The 27,284-nt window shown below is 48.6% G+C and overlaps 1 protein-coding gene across 1 annotated transcript; it reads right to left on the bottom strand.

The window, feature by feature from the left end:
* Window positions 1-876: 876 nt before the first annotated feature.
* Window positions 877-26,530, bottom strand: Atp6v1b1 (ATPase H+ transporting V1 subunit B1). The gene is made up of 14 exons (XM_048352695.1): window positions 26,305-26,530; window positions 19,495-19,550; window positions 8,352-8,450; window positions 8,057-8,150; window positions 7,441-7,518; window positions 6,403-6,542; window positions 5,433-5,534; window positions 4,822-4,919; window positions 3,675-3,798; window positions 3,331-3,481; window positions 2,977-3,059; window positions 1,496-1,600; window positions 1,190-1,319; window positions 877-1,117 (listed from the first exon to the last, which is right to left on the bottom strand). The coding sequence occupies exons 1-14, from the start codon at window positions 26,420-26,422 to the stop codon at window positions 954-956; spliced, it is 1,542 nt and encodes a 513-aa protein (XP_048208652.1). The 5' UTR covers window positions 26,423-26,530; the 3' UTR covers window positions 877-953.
* Window positions 26,531-27,284: the final 754 nt, after the last annotated feature.

Raw genomic sequence — 27,284 nt, 5'->3', positions numbered from 1 at the left:
CTCCCCCCTCCCCCTTTTGTGTCAGTCCTGAGGCTTGAATTCAGGGTCTGGGAGCCATCCCTCAGCTTTTCTGCTCAAGACCACAGTTCCACTTCCAGCTTTTGTGGTGATTAATTGAAGATAAAAGTCTCACAGACTTTCCTGCCTGGCTTTGAACGAAGATCCTCGGATCTGAGGATCCTGGGTGGGTAGGATTATAGGCATGAGCCATCAGTGTCTGCCTCGCCTATTTCTTAACTACCTTCTGCACCCCCAATCCTCATATCCCTTCCAGCCATCTCCTGGACACTTCTCTTCCTTCCTGTCTGAAGCAAACTAGTTTCTTCCCTAGCATCTCTCTGGCAGTGTGCTTTAAAGTCAAACACATTCTTTGTGGACAGTTGTCCCTTCCGTAACCTTGAGTTCAAATGCAGCCTAAGTTTATCAAGAAATCAGGGGGATTCTTTTTCTTTTTTCCTCCCTTTTTATTGCCAAAGTGAAGTACAGAGAATCAGGGGAATTCTATCCTCAACTGTTACGACATCATTGTAGCCTTTTAAGATATAAAGAGAAAATGGTTAAACCTGCCCCATCATCCGCACTTCCAACAATTACCATTTTTTGCCCATCTCGTTTTCATCTAAAATGTACTTTATCTTTTTTGGGGGGAGGGGTGCATTTAAAAAAAAAGTACAGGGCTGGGGGGTGTAGCTTAGAAATAGAGCGCTTACTTAGTGTAAAGGAGAACTTCAGTTCCATCCCCACCACCTCCAAAAATAGAAAGAAAAAAAAAAGGTCTCCAACTCCTAATTAAAATACAAATATGACGCTGCCACCGGCTTAGCCACTTCTAGTGCGTGGTCTCCAGGGGGCTGGGAGGAGCGCCCAAGCGGTGGATTGGGGGTGGTGCGGAGCTAGGGGCTGGGTAGCGGAGGGAGAGCGCGGGGGGGGGGGGGGCGCGGGGACCGAGCTGGCTAGAGCGCGGTGCCGGCCGCGGGGTCCTGCGGAGCCCCCTCGCGGGAGTAGAACTCTTCGATCACGCTCTGCGGGATGCGCTTCAGCATCTCCTTGGGGAAGAGGCGCAGCAGCTTCCAACCCAGGTCTAGAGATTCGAACACCGAGCGGTTCTCGTAGGGGCCTGGGGGGCGGGAGTGGGGCGTCAGGGCTGCGTGGGGCGGCGGGAGCGGGGCAGGGAGGGGACGCGGCTCACCCTGGTTGATAAAGTTCCTCTCGAACTTCTGCAGGAATTCCAGGTAGAGCAGGTCCTCGGAGGTGAGCGCTTCCTCCCCAACCACGGCCTTCATGGCCTGCACATCCTTCCCGATGGCGTAGCAGGCGTACTGGAGGGGCGGTGGATGGGGGTCCGGGGGCAGAGGAGACAGAGGGGACCGGCGGGGCCGTCGGAGGGACCGACCAGGAAGCCTGGTGCCCCGCCCCCACCCCGCGCAGCCTGTGCTATGGAACTCCAGCTTCTGAAAAGAGATCACCCCCTCACCCCGACCCTCTCTCTCCTCACCAACTGGTTAGAGACGTCCCCGTGGTCCTTTCTCGTCATGCCCTCCCCGATGGCGGACTTCATCAGCCTCGACAGGGACGGGAGCACGTTGATCGGTGGGTAGATCTAGAGCGGAGGAGGGGCATGGCGCACAGCAGGCCCCAAGCTGAGCCTCCTCGACCCCCGCCCTTGCCAAGGGCGAGGCCCCTGGCTCTGGGGACCCTCCTAGAAGAGTCTGGGGAGAAGTGAGGGAATCCCATCCCACCCTCCTTTATTTCCCGCAGCTTCTAGGAGTCTCCACAGGTAGCCATCCTTAGGCAGGACTGTAGATGGGGAGATGGTAAAACATTAGTGAAAGACTATTTCGAAACATTTGACTGTGGACAAACCAAGTTGATGCTTTCTAGCGGTGAGGAAAGAATCTGCTGGTGGAGGGGAAAGGTGTAGCTTTCTTTCTTTTTTTCCCTGGCAGTACTGGGGGGAGGGGAAGGGGTTCAAGTCAGTTTTAGATTTGCTAGGCAGGCACTCCACCACTTAAGCCACTTAGTCCTTTTTGCTTTAATTTTCCAGATACAGTCTCTTGGATTTGCTCTGGTTAGCTGTGGATAGAGATTCTTTTAATCTTAGCTATGCTTTCCAAGTAGCTGGGATTACAAATGTGAATCACTGTGCTTGGTGTGTTCTTTGAAATAGGGTCTTGCTAACATTTTCCCCCTAGACTGTCCTCAAACAGCCATCTGCCTAAATTCTCTTCACACTTTTTCCTCCAGGTTGTACTCAACGCACAATCTTCCTATCTCCTTTATAACCATATAACTAGGATTAGAGGTGTGAGCCTCTCTGCACCTTGCCCCTAACTACAGCCTTTAGCCTTTTTAAGTGTGTGTGTGTGTGTGTGTGTGTGTGTGTGTGTGTGTGTGTGTGTATCCTGGGGTTTGAACTCCAGGCCTTAATGCTGTGCCTGAATTTTTGTGCATAAGGCTACCACTCTACCACTTGAGCCACAGCTCCATGTCCAGCTTTCCTGCTTGGCTGGCTTCAAACCTTGATCCTTAGATCTCATCCTCCTAAATAGTTAGAATTATAGATGCCACCTGTGCCTGGCATGGGATATTTTCTAACCCTTTGGCCCTTTGTTCACAATTTACTTGTGTTATCCACTGGTTTCTACTCATTAAAGCAAGTAACTGGAAAGGGAAGAGAAATGTTGTTCTTTAATACCTACTAATTAGCAACAGATGCTTCTTGTATGCTAATTTATTTTGTTTTCCACAATGTACAGGTATGAATTATGCTATCATTCCCCCATCATCAAAGAAGAACCCTAGGCTCAAAGAAATGGGATTATTTTCTCAGGGTCCCATGAGGTGGGCTGGAGTCTACCGAGCTGTAGCCAGTCCTCCCTGGTGCATATCACCCCTCCCCATTGGAGCACAAGGGTGGTAGACATTTATTCTTCATGGCCTTTGGAGAGAACAGAAGTGGGAGGGAGGGGACAGTACCTGCCGGTTATGTAGCTGTCTGTCCACATAGATCTGTCCCTCTGTGATGAAGCCTGTCAAATCTGGGATGGGGTGAGTGATATCTAGGAGAAAAGGCACTGGTCTTAGTGGGGATGGGTTGGGGTCCCCACCCACTCAGGGTCACTAGGATTTTAGCCCACTTGTGAGAATGGTAGGGTGGTGGGAGTGGGGGTGGGAGGGGAGGGGAGGTGAAAGAAGAGCAGAGCTACTGCTCAGCCTTACAAAGCGACATGTCCCCTCCCTTTCACTCTCATTCCCTCTCATTCCCTGTATCTCACATCTGAGTGAGGAAGGGAAAGGGGACTCTGAGGCTGGGGGCTGCAGGAAGGCTACCATCATTGGGCATGGTGAGGATGGGGATCTGTGTGATGGATCCGCCTCGGCCCTCCACGCGGCCTGCTCTCTCGTAGATGGTGGCCAGGTCTGTGTACATGTATCCCGGGAAGCCTCTTCGGCCGGGCACCTCCTCCCTGGCAGCTGAGACCTGCAATACCCAAATACCCACGGACATTGAGAGTAAGACTAGGGATAAGAGGTGGGGACAAGGAAGGGGGGAAGATGTGGAGGGATGGGAGGAATGGCAGGGCCCATTAGGTGAGCTTCCTTCTTCAGAGTGAACCCCTGGATTGTGAAGCCTAGGAAGACAGCAGTGGAGCCAAAAGTGTCAGCCAGCTCACCTCCCGCAAGGCCTCTGCGTAGGAGCTCATGTCTGTCAAGATGACCAGCACGTGCTTCTCACACTGGTAGGCGAGGAATTCTGCAGTGGTTAGTGCCAGGCGAGGGGTAATAATCCGCTCGATCCTGGAGGCAGGCATGACCAAGGTTTAGAGATCTCGGAGGCCCAGGCCTGGAGCCCCCTGTAGGGCCAGGGAGGGTAGAAGGTGAACTGGGAAGCTGGTTTAAGTATAGCAGCAGGAGAACACAGAAGTTGAGTCCTTGCCTCCAGCCCCAGGCCAGGGCCATTTTCCAGGGAGTGGGCACTCACCAGCAAGTCTGATTCCCCTTGCTACTACCTGTACAAATTATAGAGGGGACAGAGGCCCAGGCCAACATGGGAGTCTCTTAAGAGGGCCAGAATTATCTCATGATGACAGGGGCCTTGCTTGGGGGGGGGGGGGAGGAGGGGAGAGGTGAAGGACTCTAATGTGTCACCTCACAGATGGCATGAGGCACAAGCACCTGCTCTAGCTCCCTCTTACCCCAGGGCACCATGAGTTCGGGTCCCTCTTTGTCTTCTGTCTGCTCCAGGGCACACAGCGCACCCTTCCCACCGGAAGCTCTCAGGCACTCTCAGCCCCTATGCTTGTTAGGCTTTTGATTCCCATCCTACTTAGTAGGAACCAAATCTTGGCCTCTACAATTCTGTTCCTTAGTTTTTGCAGCAGCCTCAATACCCAGGACAGTTAATTGGAGTTAATTTTGCACCTGATTCTCCAGATTTGAACTCTTACTAAGTTTTCAAAACAGTGATTTCTCTAAGAAAACAGCAGTGATGACTTTCTGGGACTGGCCCTAGGATGAGGGGCCCTGCCTGAGAACAGTGGCTGCAGGCAGGTTGTGGGAGGCACAGAGGCACCACCGGTGGCAGGAAAGGCCATGTTCTGGCTCCCTGGGTCTCTCGGTGGGCTATCCCTGTGTCTCAGTGGGCTATCCCTAGCCCTTCCCAGGCCTCATCCCCCACCCCCATCTGCACAACCATAAGTTTTTATCCGAGCTCTGGCTCGTGGTGGTGGTACTGTGTCACCCTGAGCCTTTGGAGTTTGAGTCAAGGAAGGAGACAGGGCTTGCTCCTTGAGGGCAGTCTGAGCATGGGGGAGGGCTCACGTGGGGTCATTGGCCAAGTTCAGAAAGAGACAGACGTTTCCCATTGTTCCATTCTGCTCAAAGTCTGACTTGAAGAACCTGGCTGTCTCCATGTTCACCTGCACACACAGTAGAGAGGGTTAGAGGCAGTGCCCTGTGGATTGCACTGGCTAATAGTTGCTGGGGATAATAGTTACTGGGTGACTCAGGCTTGATGGGTCATCAAGTCCTCTAGAGAAGGTCAGACTTCTTCATCTTAAGTTCTACTCAGTGTCTGAGTGTCAACACTGCCCCCTCCTTTGACCAGCTACTGTCTTGACAACTCTCAGTTGTCCCCAGGAGTCCTCTGAGAGCCCTTCCGGCAGTTGTCTTGTCTCCCGAGGACCCATGGTTTCATCCTGGGCCTTATCATATATCTATCATAGTCTTTGCGATGCCTTGCATGACCAAACCGCTTTGGTCATGCTCTCATTTCTGTCACCAGACAGAAGACTTGTCTTGAGTCTGATGGGTTGTTACCTAGAAGCAGGACTGTGACTCCCCTATCTGATCAGGTGGTACTGGGGCTTGGAGAGAGATAGGCTTGCCTGTTCACAGCTTCCAGAACTTGCCTTTCCTCCCAGCCTCCTTACCCCCATAGCTGCAAAGACTATGGCAAAGTTGTCCTCGTGATAATCCAGCACAGCCTTGGATTTCTTCACCAGCCCAGCCTGGCGGCAGATCTGGGCAGCAATCTGTGGCAGAATGGGTCAAGAGAGAGTCCATTAGAGCAGAGCCCAGAGTACCACAGAACACCACTGAGAATGGGCAGAAATCTCCAGTCTACCCCCACCCCCCACGCCTTTAGTGCCTTAGCTCAGAGGCAAGGGAGCTTCCCTGTGCCCTACAGCCTTTCTCAGGGTGGGGGTGGCCTATTAAAGGGGCTGGCCATTAAAGGTCACTAGGAGCAGGGCAGAGGAATAAATGCTCCCCAAGAATAAATTCCTGAGTATGGCTTCAAGCAACTTAGTTCAGGGCAGTTAAGCCTTTCAGACCTGCACCTCCCTCTCAGTCTGCTGTGATTCTGTGTGCAGTTGATCCAGGCCTGCAGTGGGAGGGCTACCAGATATCATGTACCAAACCAGGATATGTGTATGGAAGTGGGGAGGCACTTAGTCATCTGGTCACAAAGACCATTTTGAGAGTGAGCTGGGGGCACACTCAGAGTAGTGGGGAAAGAGTGACTAGAAACCTTGACACATCAGCTGCTCTAAGAAGCTGCTGTTCCTGCTGGGTGGTGGGAGTGGCGTGAGCATGAGTGAGCACAAGGACTAGCATGGGGAGGCTGCAGCTGACCTAGCAGGGCTTTCAACACTAGGGGACACTTGGGTGCTGTCCTGGAAATGAATAACCCACTCACTTGAGGCAGTTGGCAGTCCTGGTCTGGGGCAGTGACACTTGCATGTCAGGTCTTATGTAGTCCTGAAGCCCTGAACTTCCAGGGATGCCTGCTAGTCTAGATGCTGGTGACTTCCACTTCGTGTTCTCAACAGGAACCCAGCTTGTTGGCTCAGCAACCTGGGCCCTGCCCCTTAGTTATGCATGTTGGCCCCACAAGCTCACCTCATTGTGAGGGAGCCCCGCTGCTGAGAAGATGGGGATCTTCTGACCACGCGCAATGCTGTTCATGACATCAATGGGAGAAAGGCCCGTCTGAATCATCTCCTCCGGGTAGATGCGGTCATGAGGGTTGATGGGCTGGCCTGAAAGGGAGCAACCATGGATGCTCAGGAGTTCTAGCCCTTCCTTTCTCTTCCCCACTCATGCCCCATCTCCAGAGCACTTTCTGCCATGTTAGAACTGGGTTCTAATTGCACTGCTTTGCACAGCCCTAGCCATGTGGCTAATGCCGTATGAAATGCGGCTCCCAGATGAAGCTTTCTTTCCTACTGGTTTAAGTTTAAACAGTGACAGGACCAGTGCTACCTTGGACAGCGCTGCATTGGGGCTTGGAAGCTGGTGGTAGGAATTCAGGCTGAGGACTCCTTGGGCTAAGACAGTTCTCTTCACAACTCAGATACTTGTGTGCAGTTCAGAGGACCCCAGGGTGACTCAGAAACCACCTCTCTGAGCTGATGTGTGTTCTGTGCTCTACCATCAACTTTCTGCATGGCTTTGGGAAAGCCACAGGCATCCATAGGGCTCCAAGCCCCTCCATAGACTGAGAAGCTGGAGGTGGAGGACTCAGGAAGAGCTTCATGATAATGTCTTAGAGCCTGGGTGGGACTTTTGCTGCTACACACCATGTCACCCCAGCTCTCCTGATGGCACAAGAACTAAAGGCGGGAGAGGGATGTCTTGGGGGCACATGCAGAATACTGTGCAATGAGATGACATTCTACAGGAGTGAGACCTGGCATGCTGAGTAGTATTCAGCTTCAGTGACATGTTTGGAGACAGAGAGGCCTTTGCTTCTTGGACATTGTACTGTATCTGTCTATTTATTTGATCAACCATCCCTAAGGGCAGCACCAGCCAGTCATTCTTACTTGTATCTAGGTAAAACTCCCAAGGGCAGAATGACAGAGATAACAGTGAGGGGGAGGGGGGAAGGGTTAGAGACTAAGTCCTATAATCCATCTAGGGCCTCCCCTCGCTCACCATTGATGTCCAGAAATTCCTCTGCCATGACCACTGGTCCTTTGTCAATGGGTTTGCCAGAGCCATTGAAAACTCGACCTGAGAGTGAGAGGGAGTATAGGAGTCTGCTCAGAGCCAGCCCGGGGTCTCTCAGATCTCATCCCCTGTATCACCACAGGATCCCCTTACCAACATCCTGTACTGTCCCCACCTCCTCAGTGTCTGTCCCAGGAAGATGACTGTAGGAACCGTTGCCTTGACAGTTCTCATGTCTCTGGTGGAGACCTCTATAGGCATGGCCTTGGCCTGGGACTCTGATTCTAGTGGGAGGATTCTAGTGCTGGAAAGAGGGAACTCTCAGGTTAGGTGGGTCTTGAAATAACTTTTTGGGGGATATGAAGGCTTAGCATAGTTCAGCCTAACCTCAAATAAGGTACCTGCTGTACCTGTAGTATATTGAACTTGCTTTCCTCATTGAACACTTACTGTATGTCAGGCCCTGAGCTGGGGGTTGGGAACCAAAGAGAGAAGATGGAGCCTCTGGCCTCAAATTGCATATAGGTACGACAAGCATATAAACAAGCAATGCAGTGTGGTGTACGAAGGCCAAGAGAGCCTTGCCTAGCATGTCCCTCACCCAGCATGTCCTCCGACACTGGAGTCCGTAGGATGTCCCCTGTGAATTCACAAGTTGTCTTCTGGGAGTCAATGCCAGAGGTCCCTTCAAACACCTAGAGGACAAGGTATAGTTACTCTGATGAAAGCTTGCTGGAGTGATTGGGTCCCCACTCCAGGCATTCTTTGTGTCCAGGTTTGGGCAGGCCAACAGGGAAATAGGTCATTTCTTCCCACTGGCACTTATAAGAGAGTATGGTAATTTTGTAAGCCCATCCATGTATTCACTCAGCCAACAGCTCCATGACACCACATACCTGAACAATGGCTTTGGTCCCAGCCACCTCAAGCACTTGGCCACTCCTCTGAGTCCCATCAGGGAGGGTGAAGTTCACAATCTCAGCGTACTGGGCAAACTGGCAGGGGAAGAGTGGTAGTGAGACCAGAGGTAAAGCCCAAGTCAGCTCCTCTATTCCTCCTTGATCCAGTTTCGAGCTACTATCTGTGCTCTTGTGCCTAGATTGTGGAAATAAGCTTGAAGGGCTGGAAAGAGGACATTTGGATTCTGCTTGGGATAGTAGGACAACGCAATTACAGTCAAAGACCATGTTAGAATGAGAGCTCTTTTACTTAGCTGCATGGCCTTGTGGGAATTGCCTAGTGACTTTAGCATTGAGTATTTAAGCTATTAACTCAGGAGACTTGGTTTTCTCTTCCTTAAAATGAGAATTAAAAGGTCTGGGAATGTGGCTTAGCGGGTAGAGTGCTTGCCTGGCATGCACGAAGCCTTGGGTTCCATTCTTCAGCACCACATACACGGAAGAAGCCGGAAGTGGCGCCGTGGCTCAAGAGGTAGGGTAGCTAGCCTTGAGCAAAAAGAAGCCAGGGACAGTGCTCAGGCCCTGAGTCAAAGCCCCAGGACTGGCAAAAAAAAAAAAAAGAGAGAATAAAAAGAAGAAGACCTACTTCACAGGGATGCTGTAGTCAGGAGGTGAGATAGTACAGATAAATCTGTTAGCATAGCACCTTGTAAAAACTTAATAAAATAGAATAGCTATTGTAGGCACCCAGATCTTCTGGAAGGCCCAGTGCTTCTGTTAGCTAATGGGAAGCACACTGACAAAACACTTTCCTTTGCCCAAACTCCAAGAGAAAGACTCTCTGCTTTTAGATGTCTCTAGGTAGGGACTTTTCCCAGTAGAGCTAGGATTGATTTGTGTGTAATGAATCAGTAGTTTGGGGGATGGGGGGAAGCCAACAACACAGTTTAATATCCGGAATACACAAAGAACTCTTATAGCCAGATAAAAAGTTTGAGCAAATGATTGATAGACATTTTGTCAAGCAAGATATATGAATGATCACTAGACACCCAATAAGATACTCAATATTATTAAACATCAAGAATAAAAACAGGGCTGGGATGTAGCTCAGTGGCAAAGTGCTTGCCTAGCAAGTACAACATCTTGGGTTTGATCCCCCTCCCCTAAAAGAAAAGAAAGAAAAGAAAAATCGACAGGTACTAGTGACTCTTATCCTAGCTACTCAGGAGGCTGAGATCTGAGGATTGTAGTTTGAAGCCAGCCAGCCGAGGCAGTAAAGTTCATGAGACCCTTGTATCCAATAAACTACTCAGAAAAAGTCTGAAGTGGCACTGTGGCTCACGTGGTAGAGAGATAGCCTTGGGCACAAAGAGGCTCAGTGACAGTGCTCAGGCCCTGAGCTCAAGACCCAGAAGAAAAGAAAATGAGTATCCTTAAAAAGCCTACAAAGGCTTTTTTTTTTTTTTTTTTTTTTTTGCCAGTCCTGGAGTCAGACTCAGGGCCTGAGCATTGTCCCTGTCTTCTTTGTGCTCAAGGTTGGCACTCTATCTCTTGAGCCGCAGTGCCACTTCCGGCTTTTTCTGTATGTGGTCCTGAGGAATCGAACCCAGGGCTTCATGCCTACTAGGCAAATACTCTACCACTAAGCCACATTCCCAGCTCCCTACAGAAGCTTTTAAATATAAATATTCATGAATGTATGCTTTTGAATATGAATATGAAATGTCCTTTTCAATGACATGATATATAAAACTTTCCCTTTAAAATTAGGAGGCAAACAAGAACATCTGCCATCATTGTTTGAATAAAGCATGGCTCTGGACAATAAAAGGAATCAATATTAAAAGGAAACAAAAGCATCATTTACAGGAAAATAGATGAAAGTGGAGATCATCATGTTAAGTCCCACAGAGACAAGGACTGCATGTTTTCTCTCTATGTAGGATCTGGAGGTGGGCCAGGGGAATGACAAGGGCATGCTGGGAAAAGAAAGACTATTAGGGATGTAAAAGGAGAGAGGGAAAAGTCAGAGGGTGGACAAAAAAAGTATAGTAGAGGGGTGAATGTAATCAAAGTAAATTATATGCACATATGAAAATGTTATAATGAAATTTCCCTTTGTAAAATTAACATATTAATAAAAACTCATTTGGTGGGGCTGGGAATATGGCCCAGTGGCAAGAGTGCTTGCCCTGTATACATGAAGCCCTGGGTTCGATTCCCCAGCACCACATATATAGAAAATGGCCAGAAGTAGCTCTGTGACTCCAGTGGCAGAGTGCCAACCTTGAGCACAAAGAAGCCAGGGACAGTGCTCAGGCCCTGAGTCCAAGCCCAGGACTGGCAAACAACAACAACAACAACAACAACAACAACAACAACAACAACAACAACAACAAAAACCTCATTTGGTGAAAAAAACCAAGCCCTATGTACTTAAAAGTTCTGCTGTGCCCAAGTCAAAAAACAGAGTATTCCAAAGAAAGTCAGAGACTAATTTCTCTTGTTAATATGGCTGTAGAAATTTTATTTATCTAGTCAGGCAGCATACATGTGAGTAAGTAGAGTTTGTTTCAATAAAGTAAGGCTAGTTGAGCTGAAGAGCTCAGGAACAGCACCCAGGCCCAGAGTTCAAGCCCCACGACCTACAAAGGAAAAAAAAAAAAAGAGTGGCTATAGAAGGGTCATAAAGTAGGTCTATCTTTAGATTTTGGAGAATCCTCCAGACTAATTTCCAGAGTTTGATTGCATTAACTTATTGTAGGCAACAAATGATCACATCTTGCTTTTTAATCTAGCCCACAATTCTAGGTCTTGGATTGTAGATTGGAGAACATTGACATTATTGAAATAATATAAATAAATATTATTCACTGAAAAAAAATAAAGTAAGGCTAGAAAATTTGTCAACAGTTGACATAATTCATAGCAATAGGGAGTTGGTCAACAAAAATAGAAAGAAAACCCCCCTAAAATAGAAGAATATCTTCATATGAATAGAAGTAGAAATGCTTTTGATAACATTTCCAAAGCAGCTGTTTCTAATATAGTTCTATGTTGAACTGGAACAAGAAGCAACTGCCTACACACTGTTTATCAAAACAGTGGAAATGCTGAAGCCCTTTTCATTCTGCCACACATCAGAAATACAGATATTTCACTATTGTTACTATTGTCACTATGGTTAGCATTGTTTTAGAAGTCTTAATTTATATAATAAGACAAAACATTTGGATATGCCAATAAGGTTAAATGTAAATATTGTATTTTTGTGGAGTAGTGATGGAAGGGGCTATATTATTTGAAAATATCAAAGAAAGGCTATGGGAAAAGATTCATAAATCATAGAAAAATATTGGTAATCAAATGCAACCTGTAACTGTAGGCTGGATCCTGTTCTGGGGGGGGGAAGGCTATGACAAATTTATTAGGAATTGGAATATGGGTGGTAGATAAGAATATTGTATTAAGTGTAAATTCCTGAGGTTGGTAACTCTAGTATGCGTGTGTAAGAGAATAGCTTTATTTTTTGAAATACATACTGGAGTATCAGGGTATAATTGATGTGTGAGACATTCAGGAAAAAATGTATACTCACATACATACACAGAGAAAGTGGGAAAGCAAGATAAAATGTGGATCATCCTGATACTGTTTTTATTTTTGCATAGAGAAGAAATAATGGGGCTGAGAATGTGGCCCAGTGGCAGAACACTTGACTATAGCTGTGTGATGTGCTGGGTTTGATGTTAGATCTCTGACACCACAAACAAAACAAAGCAACAAACAAATAAAAACCTGAAACTGTCTCAAAATAAAAGTATGATGATATAAAAAAGACATACCTCTTTTATTTGTAGATGATATTGTAAATCTAGAAACATTGAAAAAAGCTGTGCTTAAAACACCACACACACACACACACACACACACACACACACATCCTTAAATGTATTTGAGAACTCTGAATGCAATGTAAATATATAAAAATGAGTTGCTTCTTCCCTATTCCAATGATAATCTTTAGGTGAGATAATAGAGAAAACTATAATATCCAGTATTTTGCATATCTCATATTTTAGGGGCCCAAGCCTGTAAAATATCTGGTAAGAAATACAACAAAGAAAGACACACGAAAGAATAGTCTTGTTTAAGAGCATGTAACAAGCTGTGAAAAATGGAGAACAATATTTTCTTCCAAGGCAGAATGGTTATTATCATAAACATATGAATCCTTTCAAAAATGTATAAATAGGCTGGGGATGTGGCCTAGTGGCAAAAGTGCTTGCCTCGCATACATGAAGCCCTGGGTTCGATTCCCCAGCACCACATATACAGAAAACTGCCAGAAGTGGCGCTGTGGCTCAAGTGGCTGAGTGCTGGCCTTGAGCAAAAAGAAGCCAGGGACAGTGCTCAGGCCCTGAGTCCAAGGCCCAGGAATGGCAAAAAAAAAAAAAAAAAAAAAACAACAAAAATGTATAAATACATCCTCCATGGATTACTGTTTCTTTTGGAATGTATTAAAATGATTTTTAAGTCTATATAAATGCCCGAGAATAGCAAAAAACAGATATGAAAAAGATCAGAAATAAAGATTTGCCAGATCAGGTAATAAAACTAGCTAATTTTTAAAAAATCAAGCAATATATTTTTCTAAGGTAGACAAATGGACCAGTGGAACAGATGAGAGAGATCAGGAACAATGCTCAGGTTTTATGTGCTGTGTTAGCTTACAGTGGAAAAGAATCTATTGCAATAAATGATGCAAACACAACTGGGTTTCAAGATAATCACATCATAAACACAACTACACCATAGCTATATAAAAAGCATAAATGTGGGGCTGGGAATATGGCCTAGTGGTAAAGTGCTCGCCCTGGGTTAAATTCCTCAGCACCACATAGATAGAAAAAGCCAGAGGTGGCGCTGTGGCTCAAGGGGCAGAGTGCTAGCCTTGAGCAAAAAGAAGCCAGGGACAGTGCTCAGATCCTGAGTCCAAGCCCCAAGACTGGCCAAACAATAACAACAACAACAACAACAAACCCACAAAACCCCCACAAAATTAAGAGTCAGATATGGAAGATGAAGAGGAACTGCCACAACTCAGTATGTAGGCATCCATATGTGGAAAGATTTCAAGGAGAATGAAGAGAAAAATAAATGGTAAAGAGGCAAGCATCTTCATTAGTCATCAGGGCAATGTAAATAAAGTCAGACAGAACTCATTTTCATCTACTTGATATGCAACATTACAGGAAAGAATATATTCAGAGTTGGAAGAAGTATTGGGAAGTAGGTCCTCTTATGCATCACTGATGTGAATGGGAATTACTCCAACCCTTCTGAGCAAGCAAGCTTGCCCAAATTCTGTCTCTTCCTCCTTCCCTCCCTTCCTCTCTCTTTCCCTCCCTCTCTCCTCTCTCTTCCTCTCTTCTCCTCTCTGTCCTCCTCTCTCTCCTCCCTCTTCCTCTCTCTCTCTCTCTCTCTCTCTCTCTCTCTCTCTCTCTCTCTCCCTCTCTTTCATTGGGATGAAATCTACAGCCTTGTGTATGGTAAGCACATACTCTGAGATACCTCTCCAGTCACATTTTTGTTTTGGTAGTGGTGGTATTGGGGTTTGAACTCAAGGCATTATGCTTGACAGGCGGGCACTCTACCAGAGCATGTCTCCAATGCTGTCTTTTGCTGGGTAATTGGAAATAGTCTCAAAGTCCTACCTGGGCTGGCTTCAAATCTTAGTCATTCAGGTCTCAGTTTTCTGAGTAGCTAGGCTTACAGACATAAGCTACGATGTCCAGCTCCAATATCTATTTTATTTGTTTTGTTTACTTTTTTCAGTTCTGGAGTTTGAACTCAGGGCTTTTCACCTACTTAGCTTGCCTGCTCAGGTTAAGCCACTATTTTTTTTTGGCCACTTAAGCCACACGCCCAGTAAGGCTTTTGCTTGTTAATTGGAGATAACAGTCTCTCTGACTATTCTGTCTGGGTTGGCTTTGAACGGGGATCCTCAGATCTCAGCCTCCTAAGTAGCTAGGATTACAAGCATGAGTCACCAGCACCTGGCTCTCCAGTAACTATTTTTAAATCGTCCAGCCATTCTGCTTCTGCAGATCTCTCCTACAGTAATAAAAAATCCACATACAAAAGATATACTTCATATCATTGTTTTTTCTAATAGCAAAATCTGCTGAGCATTTATCAACTATGAGACTACTGAACAAACCACAGTACACTTTGCTTCAATCTACTATGTTACTACCTAAGAGAATGAGTACAATGTGTATCTAGGGACCTGGAGGGACCCCATGACATCAAGAACTAGCACCAATGTGCACCCTGCACGTGTGTATTCTCCTGTATTAATCCCATTCAGCAGGAGCTCATGTTATCTCAGGGGCTACGGTTAAGATTCTAGGGGCAGGTGGTTAAATGCATTTGCTCTATATCCCACTTGTTACCAGGAATATTTATTATTTATATAATTGAAATGTAGGAAGCTATCCTCATCATTACTGTCATTATAACCCCAGGTATCCACAGACTAGGGGAAAGGGTAGATGGCTTAACTCTCCAAGAAAATGTGACCAGGTTACAGGCCATTCCCCTAGGCCACTCCTGCTGGGTTAAAGCTAGGATCCCTAGCATGCAGCTCTGACTTCACTGATGGAAGATCCAGCCTGGGGCCCTCTTGCCCTAGGAAGAAGAAATCGGGAAGATGTTCTAACTACATAATTTCCCTTTAACTACCTCCAGTCCCTACAAGGTTAATTTCTTCGAGAGTTGACACACCCTCTAGAGTCTGGCTCCTAGGAGCTGCAAATACCTAGCCAACGTGTGTTGTCAACCACAAGGGGGAACCCAGGAGCAATGATAGTGAGAGCTGGAGAATGAGTGCGGCTCTGTTGTGGGCCTGGATTCTATCTGAAGCTGCCAGTGGTCTCCTCATTTATCATCTCACCGCAGGTGAATGTGGGCTATTAACATTAGGAGGAAAATGTCTGGATTACATAGGTCAGAGTGAGCTCAAAAGAAATCAGACAATGGGCTCAATTAAATTAAGTAGTAGGGTGAGACCAAATGTGAATCTTTGCATTGATAGAAGCAAGGGAAAGGTTCTGTGTCCCTGAAGGAGGATGTCGAAGCAAATGACACTTTTCATTTTGACAGTATTAGGGTTTGAACTCAGGGCCTTGTCCTGGAAAGTGCTCTACCACTTGAGTCATGCCCTCAACCTGGAATAGGCTTTCAATAGCCTATAGGAAGAACTATCTATCCTATCACTTCCTGTCATGGAAGCTGTAGGATCTGGAATCTTTTAGTAAGATAATGTCAATCTCTCTCTCTCTCTCTCTCTTTCTGTGTGTGTGTGTGTGTGTGTGTGTGTGTGTGTGTAGGCGAAAGATTGTTCATTGCTAGTTATAGCAGTGAATGCAGGAGGACAATTCCTGTGGCAATAATGGGCTTATACACCAAGAAGTTCCATTACTCAGGCATAAATGGAGCTAGCTTGATCCTATCAGCTCTCACTGTTGGCTACCCTTACTAGATTTCAGGGAGAGAAGATGATTCAGTGTAGCCCATCCCCGCTGCAGGAGGAGATGACTGACTTCTCAGGCAGCAAGGACACAGGCAGGGGAGACTGTGTGCTTTCTGAGCAAACTTCCCAAGACTGTTAAAGGTTGCTGAGGCCACCAGTGCCTCGTCTGCCTACAACAGGACCGTGTGAGATCTCTCTTTAGAAACTACCTTTCAGGCTGATGCCCAGTTTCTTGAAATCAGACTCAGATACTTGGGATCAAATGTAGTAGATACGATGGGTATTTATTCCAAGTTTCAACAAGGACCAGTGTAAATGGTGGAACACACGAGATGGAAGATCATCTGTATCAGTAGTTTTCAAAGTGTGGTCTGCAAACCAGTGGCAGCAACACCTGGGGACTTGTTACTCTAGGGCTCTTCTTCAGACATGCTGCATCAGAGCTTTGGGTAGAGCCAAGTCTGCATATTAACAGGTCCTTTCAGGGATTCTAATAGATGCCTTGAGAACTAATGCTTTAATGAAATCTCTCCATCCTACCCCAGGCAGTTAGATGCCTGACCTCCAGATCCCTCTTCCATGCTTGTTTGTAACTGGTATGTGAGCTTGAGAGGCTTTGAGCATAGAAGGATGTGTTAGTATGGGTGTGTGTCCAAGTGTGTGGGCTTCTGAGAAGGTATGTATGTGAGTGTGTTCATGTGTATAAATGAGCATATATGTGTACTTTTGTGAGCTGAGGGCTGGGATGTGGCTGTCTCATGACCCAAGAGGGTCGGTTCTACACTTCTGGGAGTCACAATCCCTAGAAATATCTCCTCCAAAAATGTTAGTTTGCATGAGGTCCAAGAGCCTTACTCTCCTGGCTAAGAACTTGTGATGGACATTTTCTTTCTTCTCTAAGGTGACTTAAATTTCCATTTGAAACAGGTCTAAATTACCCATGTGACTAAGTGTGGACAGAAGGTGGCGCTAGAGAGATAGAACCATGACAGTTTGCCCAAGACCTCAAAGAGGGAGAGCGGGTGGGCAGAGGAGAGGGGTGCAGAAGAGTGCAGAGGTTCCTAATACATAGGAATGATAATATTTGAGGAAATTGAAGTGTTACCTACTCTAATTTGATCATTTTGAATTCTAAATAAGTTCAAATTGTATACATCAATTTTAAAAAGCCAAATATTATATCTCTTATAAGAATAAAATTGGCTGGGAGCTTGCAGCTTGCACCTATAACAGGAGGCTCTAATATAGAAGATCAAGGTCTGAATCAGGCAGAAAAGTCCAAGAGACTCCATCTCCAAAATCAGCAAAAAACAGAACTGTAGGCATTACTTAATTGGTAGAGTACCAGCCAAGCAACCAAGCAAGTTGAGTGAAAATGAGGTCTCTGAATTCAAATACCAGTACCACAAAAACACAAAACCACCGTTTTGTCTTTTTAATAGCAATAATTAATTATAATCGTTATTATAACAATTTGGATCTAAAAACCAAATTGTGTTCCATGTCACAATTTAAATAATAAAAATATTTAAAATAAAAACAATCCAATGCCTAACGTATGAAACTGTAACCTCTCTGTACATCAGTTTGATAATAAAAATTTGAAAAAAAAGAAACTATTCAAAAACAAAACAAAACTCAGGAGGTCTGATTCTTCAGGGCTGGTTGTGGAGTTATATTCCTATAATCCCTGCTTCTGGGGAGGCACAGATAGGAGGATGGGGAGGATAGAGGAGGACAGAAATAGGAGGATACAGGGGCTTAGGTAGAACACTGCCTAACAAGTGGGGCTGGTAAGTGAGAGAGACCCATTACCAATAGGGAAAAAAAAGTCTGACTCCCTGACCCTAGTGTATCCTCAAATTATTACTCCACTACAATTCCTTCTAGGACAGTAGTGCCCATCTCAACTGGGAATTTGTGTTCTAGCAATAAGTGGGGCTTATTTTTTCTAATGTAGTTCACTCAGGTTTTGCTATGATCTATATCAAGACAAGCTAATATTTATTCATGCATTCATCTCAGGCCATTCACTCTTCCTTTAAACTAATATACTGAGCACCTATTATGACTTAGATGTTCATTAAAAATATGGTATCTTGGGTCCTAAAACTAAGAAATAAAATGCAGTGCCCAACAAGGGGGTACAATGTGAAGAGTAGGGAGGAGACTTGTGACGAGCTCATGACCGACCCAGAGCCTCAAATATTTGTTGTCGATAAAGTTACAGAAAGTGGAGAAGAGGAAGGCTGGTGCTGAGGAGGCGAGGCACCTAGGAGAAGGGGAGCTCTCAAGGATAAGGCAGAGATCAAGTAGGGTCAAGGTGATGCAGGAAGCCGAGGGAAAAAAAGTGCTAAGGCCCAGAGGCATCACGAGGCAGTGCTAGGCAGAGACCTGTGGCTATCTAAATGGAAAGCGAGATTGGAGACTGTGAGAGGAAGCTTGCAAGGAGGGGCTGGGGGAATAAAGTCCAAGAGCTCAGGTCTGAATGGAGAGGATGGGAGGGCATGGGACTGAGACCCGCAGGCCAGTGCCATGACAAGTAGTGTTGACAGAGATGGAGATGGAGCTGACAAAACTTGGGCACTGGCAGCATAGGCTCCAGGATGAGAGAGTTCAAGGGTGGCACCTAGGTTTCTGGTTTACTTAGCTGGGAATGAGGTGGCAGGCCTGGGTTTTGGAACCAGTTGGCCAAGGAAGAAAAGAAAGAAGTGTGCTGACAATCCTTGATCTCTGCCAGGCTCCTAATCACTCCTAAGTCCCCAACCTGAGGATTCAAAATACTGCTGATGTCTGCCAGTCCCTGCAGTTCCTGAGGGAAAGGAAATAGCCCTCATCCAACAGGTCCTCACTTCCCACCCAAAGGGCTGTCTGTGACACTGAGCTAGGCCAAGACTACCAAGATCCTGAGACGTAGACTGGCCTTAGCCCCTTCTTCCCGGTGAGAGCCCGGCCCTGGAGGAAAAGTCAGGCACAAGCACTCTACTCTAAATGAAGCACAGTTAGACCAGCTTGGCCCACCCATCAGGGTAGAAGCATGTTTCCCAAGACCCAGAGCTATTTATCTCCTATGGTGTGTGTGTGTGTGTGTGTGTGTGTGTGTGTGTGTGTGTGTGTGTGTGTGTGCACGTGCACACCTGTACATGCCAGTCATGGAGCTTGAACCCAAAGCCTGGCCACTGTCCTTGAATGTCCGCTTTCAAGGTTAGTGCTCTACCACTTGAGCCACATCTCCACTTATGACTTTTTGGTGGTTAGTTGGAGATAAGAGTCTCAGACTTTCCCGTGTGGGCTGGCTTTGAACCATAATCTTCAAATCTCAGCCTCCTGAATAGGATTTTAGGCATAAACGCCCCAACACCCGGCTGTTTGTGTTTTTCACAGTCCTTCTCTAGCCACAAAGGCAGGAAGGGGACACTTTGGTTACCTGGGGGCATAGGAAGGGCAGGAGAAAGTGGAAGTTGGAGATGTGACTGCAGCCAGAAAAAGCAAGACAGGCCTTGTGGGCTACCCAGGGGGAGCTTAGTTAGGGGAACGCCTATGGAGGGCAGGGAGTCTTGGAATTCAGCCTTGGGATCAGCAAAGTGGCATGAGTCTTACCTTGACCTGGTCCAGCACCACCAGAGGCCCATTGACACTGCACACGGTCCTGTAGGCTGAGAGATTAGAAAGGTAATGAGGGTCTCACCTATTACATTCCCTCAGGTTCTGACTCATGAGCACATGCACATGTGTGCCCCCCCCCCGCCCCCCGGGAAAGAGAGAGAGGCATCCTTTGCCTTTCCTCTACCCACCCCTACCTCCTCCCTAGTTTGGGCCGTCAGGGTCATTAGCTGTGACAGGGCCAGCCACCATTGCTGTAAGGGTCATGCCCCTGCCTGCAGGGCCCCTGCTGCCTCTGGACACCTGCAGGAGGCTGGGGGAGGGCGGACAAGGGCAGAGGCCTCCTCAAAGTCTTCCCCAGTCCGGCTGAGGCCCTTCTCCTCCTCCTGTGGTTTCCCCTTTGGCCTCAGCACCGCAGCCCCAATTGCCTCTCTGACTCATATTTCCTAAAAGCCTCTTGGCCCCAGATGTGGCCGAGAAGTGGCCTCCTCTGCCCCTCTCCAGATCCTCCTTCCACCCTATACTCGTCATGCACCATAGGGGATGAGATACATAAGCAGGGCCTCTGTTGTCACCACCAGGCCCTGGTCAGGCAGTGGGGGCAAGCTCCCAGACTCCCTGGCTCACTGGGTTTCCCCAGCTAGGGGAAGGGAAGGGAGGGAGTGAAAAGGAAGGAGGAAGAAATATCCACAGATCCAGTGTCTGGAGAGACTCACACATGAGAAATGAGCTCAGCTTACAATGTTGGATTAGCTTAGATATCAAGAAACATTACTCTGTGAGAGGCAGCCATGGGTTGGCAGTCAAGACGCCAAGCTTTGGTTCTGCCAGGGACCAGCTGAGGGAATTGGCATGGTCCTTTGCCTGTAGGACTGGGATCCCCTAGTCTTTCCTTAGGGTTTTATAGCTTACCAGTGACACAACTGAAACAATGGAACTTACAGAGGGGAGACAGGCAGGGTGCTGTGAGGGAGCTGGGTCCTTTTACAGGCACAACACCACAGAAGAAAGGGAAGGAAAATGAGCACTAGCCTGGCCCAGGGTCAGCTGATGGTAGAGATGGAGCTGGGTGCCCATCCTGGCTTCCCATGAGCCCATACTGACTCCATAGCTCCATCGCTCTCATGCTTCTGAGCATACCTGGCCCCAAGCCACTCTGTTAGGAACTCACATCCTCCCTGGGATACAGACCATGAAACCAGAGGAGGCAAGGCAATCCCTGTGCAGAGCTCTATGAGGATTGCCAAGGGACAGGGAGATCTGCCCTGCCTAGACATCTACCTAGAGACCCAGTGCTCTCAGCCTCACTCTCTCCTCCCTCCTGATGCCCAAGAAGGAGGCTTCACCAGTTTTTCCCACCCAGCCAGTTCTCAGTTCCCTCATCTCCCCAAACCTCTCAGCTCCAGTTCTTCCCCAGCATTGGCTGGTCTCTAACGGTTCTCTTCCCTTCCCCAACTCCTACCCTAGCCTCAGCCCCTTCCACTCTTGGCTTCCAAGGCTTGCTTGCATTCTAGGCCACCAATGGATTTTTCTAGGCAGGACCTCTCTAGGCAGCCAATGGATTCATCTAAAGTGATCCTGACATTCCACTTGAGGCTGGGTGCATTTTTCTCTTCTGGGGAGGCCTCTCTCTTCCTCAGGCTCCATGGAAGATCTACCCAATATCCCTCTGTAACATCCTCTAATTTCCTTTTTTTCCCCTCACTTCCCATTCTTTCCTGGGATCTGCTTTCCTTCTTCCCTCCTCCTCCCTTCCTGTCTTCAGGCAGTGGGATGAAATAAAAGTGATACATCAAATGCCGAGCTTTCAATTAAAAAAAAAAAGATAGAGAAAATAGCAGAAGGTGCCAAGAAGAGAAAGAACAGAGAGGGTGAGAGATGGGCCCAGGACAAAGCTGGGTGTTCCAGAAGGGAAACTTTTGGATGGGAAGGCCATTCTCCATTCATGAGTGCCCTCCTTCAGGAGAGTTCTCCTGGAAGGCCCAGGGAGTTGGGAAAGGGCACAGGAAACAGAGAGGTGAAAGAACCCCTCACTTGGTGCCCTGGGGGACCCGCCTATGATACACATAGCCTAGCCTCAGTGCTGGAAAAAGACACTGTCAGGAGATGTGCTGTGGAGCTTACTGCTGTTCCAGCCTCTCAGAACACAGCTGGCAAATGGCAGGCACTCAGGGAACACTCAGATGGCTTATGGAAGGCATTAGCTGATTCTCTCTGCTCAGGTCCCTAGATCCCATTAGAATATGTGCCCCCTCTTTCCTGGTCCCCAAGCCAAATGAAGGTCCTGAGGGCCAGCCCATGGAGCCACACACCTACTTCTTGCCCCCTCTGTGACAGAGTGGTGGAAGAGATGAGAAAGAGAATGCATAGTGCCAGGGCAGGGAGCAGGCATCAACAGATCTCCAATGAGGTGAAATGGCTGACATAGACTGGGCGTCCTTAGATCCCAAAGGTGGAATAAATCACCAGGCTCCATCTATTACCTCCTGTATACATGGTATTTTGATCAGATTGCCTGGATTTTGAAGACTCCGCAAGTGATCCTGGCAGAGACAGGACCAGAAGAAGCAGGTTAGGAAATAGATTGTGTCACGGGGGATGGGCACAAGTTCAGGAGAGACCTGCATGTTCTAAAGCATCATGAAGAAATGGTTTCTTGCTGGCCTCATAGAGGAAATTCCAGCCAAAGGAGAAGAAAGAGGAGGTGGAGGAAGAAAGCAGTGAACCCGGATAAAAAGACACAGGGTGGGTGGGCCAGAAGGAGGGCCGAATGGGAGGGGGAAAGGGCCCCAGGAAATCACTTCCAATTTCACTGCCTAGGGAGACAGGTCTTTCAACTTTTCCCCTTCCCTCAAGGCTGCACCTCCACTTCCCCACCCCAGTCATGTGAAATCCCAGTTCACCCAGCCGCCCAGCAAGTGGTGGGGGGGGGGGTTGGGCGCAGGGGAGAGGTGGTGGAGGTTATGGGATTAGAAGATCCACACCCTTCCCTCGGGAGGAGGAAGGGCTGCTCCTGCAGGAGCCCAAAGGCTGCTGCCTGGTGCTGGTGGTCAGGCTAGGCCAAATGAGAGTCAGGATGGGAGGTCGATGCCTCCACCAGCCGAGACCACACAGTGGCCAGCACGAGGTGCTCTTCTGCGAGCTGCCTTCCCCAGCTTCAGCTGCCCAGTGCCCAGCTCTAGGTAGGACTCAGAGTGGCTGGAGGCTGGCTGGGAATGTGGCTTAGCGGTAGAGTGCTTGCCTAGCATGCATGAAGCCCTGGGTTCAATTCCTCAGCACCACATAAACAGAAAGAGCTGGAAGTGGGGCTGTGGCTCAAGTGACAGAGTGCTACCCTTGAGCAGAAGGAAGCCAGGGACAGTGCTCAGACCCTGAGTTCAAGCCCCAGGACTGGACAAACAAACAAACAAACAAGAAACAGAGTGGTTGGAGGAGGCCATTGCTCCACTGCTTGGAGCCTTTGTTGCAGAAACCCCAGTCTTGGGCCTGTTTCTTCTCAGCACTGGCCTGTCCACATACTTTAAGTCCTCACACTGAGCTGCCTCTTGCAGCCTTTCTTCCCTATTCTCTCCCAAGACCCCTCAGCACCACAGCCTGGTACCCTAGAAGAACAGGAGCATGAGCATAGACACAGTCAGCTAACTGACACAGGTTCATATTTATCCAACCTCGTTGGACACAGACAAGTTGATTATTTGTAAAACTTTGACTCTGATTGTGTCCATTGCATGGAGAGGCAAACCTAGGCTTGGAAATTTGACTGCTTCCTCCTATGATACACCATAATTCAGGACAGTATCTTGTGATATTAAGGGACTATAGTCACTGCCCAGCCCCCAGGATGTCCCCCTTGACCTCAGAGAGGGAAGGGAGGGTGCAGAGCTGTCGGCAGAGAGTTGGGCAAATGACCTAAGGGGCATTCCCTCAATGGGCTTTCTCCAGACTTAGCAGACACTCCTCCCAGCTGCTCGGTCCACCCCCTCTCCATTGTCCTAGCTGACATTTTAGGTTGTGCTTTGGGCTGCTGGCTGGTGGAGGCCTCCCTACCCCCACCTCCCTGCCGCCTTCCCTGTCAAAGACCCAGCAGGGCTCCTCCAAGGCCCACTAATTAGCGCAGGCCCAGCCACACCTGCAGCGTCTGGGAGCAGGCACCCCTGCGTGAGGCCAGGGTGGGGGTGAGCTGGGGGCAGCAGGTCCTCAACCTCCTCTCAGCTGGAAGGATTAGGGGAAGGAGGACAGGCACTGGAAGCTGGGGGTCTGCAACTTCCTCTCCTTTCAGTGTAGGGATCTGGCAGGACAACAAAGCCAGTGGCATGGTACCCAGCCCCGAGGAAATCTGCCTTGGCTCCATGCTTCCAACCAGGCTGCCAGCTTGTCCTTCAGAACCTTTGCCCAGGCTGGGCTTTCCCATCTCCCCCAGTCCAGCCACCAAATGAGGCTCCAAGCCACCTTCTCCCCAATGGGTTCAATTCCCCGGGGGAAACTTCATGGGGACAAAGAGGATCCTTCTTTTCTGGGATGGATATTTATCGAGCCATTCTCCATTTTAACTCTATTCTACTCCTCCTTTCTGGCCACTCCTCTCCCTCGGCCACTGGGGCGACAAGGCTCTTACAGCCTCTGTTAAGGTGAGTCCACCTTCTCTGGGAGTAGCAGGGTTCTCAAGCTGCCAAGGGCTCACTTCCACCCAAGGTAGCTAGGGCCGGGCCCTCTGGTCCCCCAGCAGCACTCCTCCTGGGTTCTGTCCCTGGATTTCTCAGCCTGGGGGAGTGTTTAGACTCCCAGGAGGGCCGGGGAATATAAGGCAAGAGGTCAGAAAGGGACAAAAAGCCTCCTTTTTATCCTAAGTAGGATCAAATCATTTTTAGGGAGTCTCCAGACCCAGCCCAGTTCCATACTTGTCCTGCAGTTACCTGAATTGGCTGGAGAAGTAGTTACCTGGGAAAGCTAAGGGCAGGTATCCTCGAGGGCTGTGGGGACACTAAGCAAGGGAAGGGCCGGGGGCAGGGGGTGGAGCAGAGTGTGAAGCCTGGCCCCCTGACCTCTGCTCCGGGTCAGCCGTGGAGGGTGCATGTGTGGGCCTGGGTGGGAACCACACGGAGCCATCACTTGAAGCCTCCATGCAGGAGGCCTGCAGATGAGAGTTACTACCAATCCCTGAGTTCCAGCTGGGGTCAGAATCCAGGGTGTTGACTGTAAATAGGGAACTGGATGGGAGGAACTGGCTGGAGGCTGCTCCTGGCCTGAGCACTCTGCCCAGAGGAAGCGGTGGGCCAGTGAGGTGGCATAGGCTGGATCCAAGGGTACATTCCAGAAGAAGGAAGGCAGAACCTGTAGATCCAATCCAATGTCCCTCCCCCATGGGGAGGAGATCTGGGGCCCATGGGTGGGAGACCTAGCCTGAGGGGTCAGTTATCACAGGGGTCAGCCTCCCAGCTCTCACTACAGGTCTGAGCTCTGGATACAACAGAGTTCCCCCCCCCCCCCCATCTCATCACCACTTACTACTGGGACTTGATGACCCCATTCTAGGTGTCTGTGTGTGGGGTCCAGACTTTTTCCCACCTCTATAGAATAGGGCCTGTAGGCTGCGTTTTCTTGAGAAACACAGCCCAACCCTCTCCCATTTCTCCCTCTCCCCCTCTTATTTTTCTTTACTGGAATTTGCTCTGCCCTCCTGTGCCTGTCTCAGTTTCAGCAGGGGATGCACACCCATGTTTCTTCTTCCCTTTGTTTGGACCAGCTTGGGTGCTCTGTGTTACCTTCAACGTTCACCCCATCTCTATGGGAGGCAGAAGGGTGGCTACTCAGGCCCACTCCCTCCTATTCCCAAACCCTATTGAGAGCCTCTGGCTCTGCTTAGCTAGAGCTGGTCAGGCTGGTTTACTCCAGTGAACTGGACCATCAGAATTCACCAGGCCAGAGAGTGACCTTGGACAAGGAGACACAAAGGGGTAATTCCCCTCCCTTTAGTCTTCTAGACCTTGTCATGATTTTGTGTTCTCTGCCCCAAACATCTGGCCTTCGGCTACCCCTGCAGAACAGGCACAGAAGCAACACACAGGGGTGCATACAGGTGTATCTATACATTGCATTGTAAGCATATAGGTGCTCCTACATATTACATTCACTTATTCCAATTTTACACACACACACACACACACACACACACACACACTGCTTAGACATGCAGTATTGTCTGACCACTAGCTCAGATGGTCTCTCCTTGCACACACATCCAAGCACACTGGATATAGACCCTTCATGCTGCATATAGAAGCACTATCAATACTTCCTCTTCCCAAGGGCAGGTGCATGTCCCTGCACCCACTACTTCCCACAGACATCCTCCCTGTCCACACACAGTGGGAAGCCATTGGCACACGGGACACCAATTTCCTCATGCCAAGAACACTTATATGTCCTACACTGTTCCACATAGCACCACATTTGATCAGACTCTTCCTTGTGCTGCATGTTCTGGTGTCCATTCCTCTCTCTCTCTCTCTCTCTCTCTCTCTCACACACACACACACACACACGCCACATACAAACACACATGTACTCATGCACACTCAAGAGCATGTGCACATACACTCTTTCACTTTGGGGATGTTCATTGGAGTTTTCTCTGGGACAGCCTAGGCTGAGACCTCTACCCTTCAACCCACTTGGATGGCTATTGTGCAGGCGGTCCCAGAGCCCTCTGGTCTCCTCAACTCTCCTTTTCTTCCTGAGGCAAGTAGTGAGTGTCCCAGCCCTCCACTCCAGCTTCCCACCCCAAGCTCATGCTGGTCTCATACTCACTGATGCGGGGGTGGGTGATATAGTTGCGAGTGGCTGCTTGAATATGCTCTCGGGCCATGTCCACATCACAGCTACTGCCAGGGAGGCCCCCCGTTCTGCTGTCTACCTTCGTGGCCATGGTGTGAGGTGGTCTGGGACTCGGTGTCTGGTGCCTGAGCAAGCTGGTGGCAGTTATAGCAAAATAACTAAAGCTCCAGCTGGAGCTGGAGCAGACTGCCCAGCCTGCGTGCCTGTGGCCACCCCTCCCCTCTCTCCCTTCTCCTCCCTTTCCCCCTGCACTCCTCCCCTAGGTTGACTGTAAACAGGGAAGCCTAGGGCTGCATGCCAGCTCCAAAGCTTCCTCCACACACAGGCTGGACAGACTGGAGGTAGCTGGCCACCAGGCAGCTGGAGGCTGGCAAAGGAGAAGAGCAGAGGGGAAATGTAACATTTTAACCTCTGTGTGTGGCAGCCCTGCAGCCCACAACTCCCTGCAGCTCCTCCCCCTTCTCTCCTCAGTGTCCTCCAACCTGTCCTTCCTCTGCACCCTTTTGCCTGCCAATACCTGGGTATTCCTTATTCAATCATCATCTTTTTCATCATCTGTGGAGCATGCTCAGGTCAGCTTCTATGTCTCCATCATCTCCTACAGGAAGTCTTCCCTGGATCCTCCTCCAGCTCCAATTCACCATGCCCCTGGTCTCTCTAGGGCGGGTGTCTGCCACTGGGCTGTGGATCCCCAAGTGGAACCTGTGTCTCTCCCATCAGCCTGGATCTCTGTAAGCCTTTATGCCTTGTGTTAGTGAGAACTTTCTAAGCAGGGCTAGTTTCTCTATCTGGACCCTGACAGTGAAAATTCTAGTCTCTCTCTCTCTCTCTCTCTCTCTCTCTCTCTCTCTCTCTCTCTCTCTCTCTCTCTCTCTCCCCTGACTCAACTTACAAAACTCTGCTGGGTTCCCTACAAGGACCCCTGTGCTGACGTTTTCAGCCTTTGTATTGTG

This window comes from Perognathus longimembris, chromosome 8, assembly GCF_023159225.1.
Source record: "Perognathus longimembris pacificus isolate PPM17 chromosome 8, ASM2315922v1, whole genome shotgun sequence".
Classification (NCBI taxonomy): Eukaryota; Metazoa; Chordata; class Mammalia; order Rodentia; family Heteromyidae; genus Perognathus; species Perognathus longimembris.
The sequence above is the reverse complement of the archived record's forward strand: the minus strand, read 5'-3'. Positions and strand labels throughout refer to the sequence as shown.

Bases quoted from the DNA above. Each gene is read 5' to 3' on its own strand.
- Atp6v1b1 (XM_048352695.1), bottom strand. From the start codon at position 26,422: ATGGCCACGAAGGTAGACAGCAGAACGGGGGGCCTCCCTGGCAGTAGC. The intron at 19,551-26,304 runs GTGAGTATGAGA...CTAATCTCTCAG, and splicing joins TATCACCCACCCCCGCATCA to CCTACAGGACCGTGTGCAGT. The intron at 3,482-3,674 runs GTGAGCTGGCTG...TGGGTATTGCAG, and splicing joins ACGCAGAGGCCTTGCGGGAG to GTCTCAGCTGCCAGGGAGGA.